We start from the raw sequence: 6000 nt of genomic DNA, 5'->3' as shown, positions 1-6000 counted from the left end.
ATATGTATATCCACATGTGGATGCAATTTTTGAGGGTTGCCATTGATTGAAGGTTCTGAATGATAGAACGTATCAACCAACCAGTGATTATTTCTTGGTTCACGGTGTAAACCAGCTAAAAAGGCTTTATCTCCTGTATTCAAGGTAAGGCTGGGCGATGTGGCTTGTACATATCTCGATTTTTTTTTTTAGGCTATGTCCCAATATTTGAGATATATGGGGCTATTAAGTAGGCCACACGGTTGGTGTAATGGTTAGCGTCCTTGCCTTTGCAGCAAGAAGACCCGGGTTTGGGGGTGCGTGGGTTTTCTCCGGGTTCTCTGGCTTCCTCCCAAAGTCCCAAAACATGCAATGTGGGGATTAGGTAAATTGATCACTCTGGATTGACTGTAGGTGTGAGAGTGAATGGTTGTTTGTCTCTATGTGTCCCTGTGATGGACTGGCAAACTGTCCATGCCCTGCATGGTAATGAGGGCGTGTGTGTGTGTGTGTGTGTGTACACAGTTTTGTGCAGCTATTCTTTTTAGGACACTGTATTGACTGATGACTGACTTCCTTTCATTTGGACACCCTAAACAAAGTGTTATCCATACCCTTACTCATAGCCAGTTAATGTCTAACCCAAACTTTAACCTAGCCACAATTCAGACCCTAGCCCATAAACTTTACTAGTCCCTTGGAAATGAGGCTCTGCCTTAATAGGACCATGTTCATGCCAGAAAAGGGCCTATAGAGGTAACAAACACAAGTACACACACAGCTGTGAAACATCCCCCATGTGATGAATGAGTCTTGAACAACATCTAAATCTAATCTAAAAAAAAATCTCACCTTTTTTTGTGTGTTTGTGTGTGTGTGTCCTCCTGTGATGTGAGGACTCTGGGTCAGTGGCCCTGATTTTGCAAGGAGTAGAGCTGTTAAATTAGGGTAAAAATCATGCATAGTTATTTTTGCATAGTTCAAAAAGGTGAGTTTTTTTTTTTGATTAGATTTATCGTCATTGTGAGTAAAACTGTATAAAAATATAAATAGAATGAAAATAACTAGTACCGCGCGCGGTTCTGAACAGGTTCGAGCCGACCCGCGCGAGGAGGCGTAGTACACGGCGACTCGCGCTCTCACCCGTTCATTCACCACGCGGTACTAGTTATTTTCAGTACTAGTTATTTTCAGCGGCGTCCCCGCGCATGTCGTTCCAAATTTCGAGGGGGATCGGCAACGTATGGCAACGTTATAGGGCACTTCCTGCTTAAAATGGCCTACTTCCTGTTCGGTTAAATGCGTGTCCGTATACGTGTTCAAAGAAGTTCCCTTGTCTTACATATCAAGTTTTGTGCAGATCGGACAATCTTAGAGTTTACTTCCTGTTTCGGGCTTTCCACTTCCTGTAGGGCAGTGACCTTTTACGGACATGCTCAGGACAGGTCCCTGGTGTCACATATAAGGTTTTGTGCAAATTGGACAAAGTACGGCAAAGTTAGAGAGCACTTCCTGTTTTAAATGGCCAACTTCCTGTTCGTCTCCGTAAACATGTTCAGGGAAGGTCCCGTAACTCACATATCTAGTTTTGTGTCAGTCGGACAATATAAGACTTTACTTCCTGTTTCGGGCGTTCCACTTCCTGTAGGGAGGTGACCTTTTACGGACATGTTGGGGAAGGGTCTGGGGTCCCATATACTAAGTTTCAAGTGGAAACAACAATCCCTGTTGGAGCAGCATCTGCTGACACCAGGGGGCGCTGTATTTGAAATTGAATATTTTCATATAGACGTGTTCAGGGCCGGACTATCATCAATCCCAGCAACTTTGGTTCAGATCGGACCAGGATTGGCAAAGTTGTAACAGTTTGTTTTTTTTGAATTTTCTACCACCACCAGGAGGCGCTGTTTTCAAAATGTACCGTTTCAGCAACACAGTCATCTTCAGGAACTAACCATCATCAACTATAGCAAGTTTGGTTGGGATCAGACCTTCCATCGCAAAGTTATAAGAGTTTCATTGTCTGCTGTGAAAAATTATTATTATCTCCAATTTTGGCGCCCCCTATCTCGTACGCCATAAAATATTTTAAAAAGCTTTTGATAACTTTTGATGCTCAACTCGTCCACAATGATCTCACCAAGTTTGAAGGTGATCGCACAAAAGCTCTAGGAGGAGATAATTGAAATACAAGCTGTCATACTGTCTGCTGTCACCAGGGGGCGCTGTTTTCGAAATTGAATATTTTCATATAGACGTCTTTAGGGCCGGACTATCATCAATCCTAGCAAGTTTGGTTCAGATCGGACCAGGATTCGCAAAGTTGTAGCAGTTTGATTTTTTGTCCCAAAAATCCGAATTTGCGTCGTTGCCATGGCAACACCGTTAAACGATTTGTCGTCATATTGATCACGCATCATCCACCACGTGTTTTGACTGTTGTCACCATTTTTGAGTGCGGTACGATTATCTGTGTAAAAGTTATTCCCGAAATCGTAAAAAAACTTTTTTTTTGGTGTATTTTCTTTCACCACAAGGAGGCGCTGTTTTTAAACTTCACCGTTTTTTCATAGACGTCTTCAGCCATGGCCCATCATCAATCGTAGCAAGTTTGGTTCGGATCGGACCTTCCATCGCAAAGTTATAAGAGTTTTGTTTTTCTGATGCGAAACATCAGAATCATCACGAACTTTGCCGCCCCCTATCTCGCGCGCCATGCGACATTTGAAAAAACCTTTGATACTGTAAGCTCCTCAACTGGTCCACAGGGACCTCACCAAGTTTGAAGGTGATCGCACGAAAACTCTAGGAGGAGTTAGTTCAAATACCATTGCTGCGAATTCGCCAAAATAGCCAAAAAATCGCCAATCAACCCAAGATGGCGGATTTCCTGTTGGGTTTGGATCATGGTCATAATGTAATTTTTTCTTCATCCTGACCCACTACACATGTGTACCGAATTTCGTGCATGTGCGATATTTGTGTTGGTCATGGTGAATTTGGACAGGTGGCGCCGCACTTATTGGCCCCTCCCACATTCAATTTTCGACGCACATTCCCCGAACCTTTTTCAGACGTAAATTTACACCAGGATTGATGCGGTCACAAAAATCTGTGAGTTTTGGGGTATGGGAAAGGCCTCAAAAATGCGATTTACTTTAAGGAATAATAAGAATAATAATAATAATAATCCTTCCAGTTTCAAGAGGGTTCTTGCAACCTTGTTGCTCGAACCCTAATAATCCTTCCAGTTTCAAGAGGGTTCTTGCAACCTTGTTGCTCGAACCCTAATAATAATCCTTCCAGTTTCAAGAGGGTTCTTGCAACCTTGTTGCTCGAACCCTAATAATAATCCTTCCAGTTTCAAGAGGGTTCTTGCAACCTTGTTGCTCGAACCCTAATAATAATCCTTCCAGTTTCAATAGGGTTCTTGCAACCTTGTTGCTCGAACCCTAATAATCTCAGTTTTGCTCGAGTTGAGCTGAAGACAGTCGCGTGTCCAGAATTGAATATCTTGAAGGCAGCTATGGGTGTCTGTTGGTTTGTAGGCTCTGATGAATTCCATATGCACTACACTAGGCGTGAACACCACTATGTTTAAATATTTAACACCCAGGGTGATATTTCATCACGTGATGGAACACAGAATGGACGACTGGTTGTAACCGTGTACTATGCTCGATGTAAGGAAAACAACAAAAATGCAGGTCAAGGCAACGGGTGAGCGAATGCACACAATTGTGTGCCATAAATCAGTAACACATTAGACCTTTAACTGCCGGCAACACAATGCATATGAATTTGTGTCCATCAGAATTGGACGGGGTAAGCTCTACAGGAAGAGTTTTCTTCCTGCAGAAAGAAGATAATCAGTCCTGTTATAGGTGACAGAGGGTGGGTGTATGTTCCGGCAGTAAACCTTTGGAAATTACCTCCAGAGACATTTTGCTTATGCGATGCTTTATCAGCTTGTGCGGCTGATTCTGATACGGTCCGGCTGTACAGAGGTAACGTATGGATCAGCTATTACACTCTGGCCCCGTCAGTGGATGAGTCTGCACAATCTCCTGTAATTTAAGCAACAAACCAAGTGGTTGCACTAAGTAACCTTTGCTAAAGGTTTAACGGGATTCTGTGGACTTGCATTTTAGAAGACGAGCATACAACACCCTAGGGTGCTTAATGAACAAATCTCAGAGATCCCAACTTGAACACCGTCGCTATCCAAGGTGTTGCCCGAGGCTATTAGAATAAAGTTTTTGGGGGGGAAGAAACACATATTCTGCACTCATTTTTTTTTTTACGAAAAGCAAACTCAATCTCCCTCAGAATCCCATTATAGTGAAGTAATATATATTAGCTATATAGAAGATATAGATTATATAGAAGCAGAGTAACCCGATCTGAATCTTATTACTGTCCAAGAGTGGCAGGCTGTGTCTCGAGGACAGGTTCAGTGTGTGTGTGCATATGTGTGTAAGAACCACTAGCCTGTGGCAGGCTTGACAAGCAAGCAGCAGGGCAGCGCTGGCAGGTGAAGCCAATGTGATATTCTGTGACCAGTCTCAGTGAATGTGTTACAGTCAGACAAGCAAGGCTGTCTGAAAAGTGAACAATCACTCTCTTCCTCTTTGTCTAAACCCCATGCTCCTCCCTGCTTGCTTCACACACCCCTCACTTCGAATCCTCTTTATTCTCATTAAATGCAACTTCATTATGTGTCTCCCTCAAGTCACTATTTACTTGCTGTGTCTTGACTCGCCCCCTCTCTTTTATTTTGTTTCCTCTTGTACGCTGTAAAAAATGTCCGGCGATTTTACAATGAAAAACTGTCAAACCATGACAGAAAAACTTGCAGTTTTTGTAACAGTGAAATAGCATAAATATATATAGTTGCCGAAACAGTAATTTCCTGTAAAAATTACATTAATCTACTGTTAAATAATTGCACCGTATTAATTACGGAAATATCCCAAACCTGTGGCTTTTTGTAAAAACACATTTTCTTACTGTTAAACTTATTAAACCATTGTGTTAATTAGGTGAAAATAAAATAGGAGCCAAAACTTCTGGCAACCACAGCTGCCAGTTTTTACCATAAAAATAAGGTTGTTAAATAAAGTAGTATTTTATGTTAATAAATGCTGTTTTAATTCATGGAAAATCCTTTACTTTAAACATTGTTACCTTCAATTAAAAACAATGTTATTTATACGGTAGAATATGGAAAAACCTCTAACCTTTATGCCGTAAAATCAGCAGTAATCCTATGCCAGTTTTTTACCGTAAAAATAAAAGGGTTTTTTACAGTGTAGGCAGACAGCAGGATCAGCTGCTGTCAGGGTGTGTGTGTGTGTGTGGCCTCAAACAGTGAGCGGTGGCAAAGTAATCGCACACTGAACCACACGTTGAATTTTGTGTGACATTAGAGGGTCATCTTACAGTTGGCTGTGGAATGCCACATGCTTGAACTGAGATAGAAGTGTGAGTCAGGGGATGTTTGGCACAGTAGCAGTGTGGCACTGTGTTTTCCAGGTTTTTGATATCTCTTGACCCCTTTAACACTGAGCATATCGCAGATGACACGTTTGGACAAGCGCACTCTGCATTACCGTAATTACGCGGCGGTTTTTGCTATGGGAAAAATTGAAAAAATGAAAATGAAAGCTGAGAAGTTGCATGTCAAAGCTCACATGTACTTATCACAGTAATTTCACTTGCACTGTTTAAGGAAGCAGGCGATTCAGAGTCGGGAGGAAAAAGGCCTGTACGTAAGTTTCCATTTTTTTCCCCTGTTTTTGGACATTGAGAAAAAAGACTCAAACAAATGTTATTTTAAATATTTTATACTGTTCAAATTTCACATTTAACATGCAAAACCTGGTGTTCATGTACAACTACAGTGTTTTTTGTTCCAATTGTTAAAACAGTATTTTAACTGCCTGATATTGAAAGTGATTCTGGAAAAATGGGCAAAAGCCGACATTTTGAGGGTTAGGCATTAACTGGTAATGGTTAAGG

At 41.5% G+C, this 6000-nt stretch overlaps 1 protein-coding gene across 1 annotated transcript in view; it reads right to left on the bottom strand.

Annotated features, from left to right (window-relative positions):
- Positions 1 to 3789: 3789 nt before the first annotated feature.
- LOC122772622 (protein unc-13 homolog C) overlaps positions 3790 to 6000 on the bottom strand; it is a 44741-nt gene continuing 42530 nt past the window's right edge. The window contains exon 16 of the mRNA XM_044030809.1: positions 3790 to 3831. Coding sequence (XP_043886744.1) covers positions 3790 to 3831 — 42 coding nt within the window. The remainder of the gene's footprint in view (positions 3832 to 6000) is intronic.

The sequence above is a fragment of the Solea senegalensis genome, linkage group LG7, assembly GCF_019176455.1.
Source record: "Solea senegalensis isolate Sse05_10M linkage group LG7, IFAPA_SoseM_1, whole genome shotgun sequence".
Taxonomy (NCBI): Eukaryota; Metazoa; Chordata; class Actinopteri; order Pleuronectiformes; family Soleidae; genus Solea; species Solea senegalensis.
This window is presented reverse-complemented; position numbering and strand designations above follow the sequence as displayed.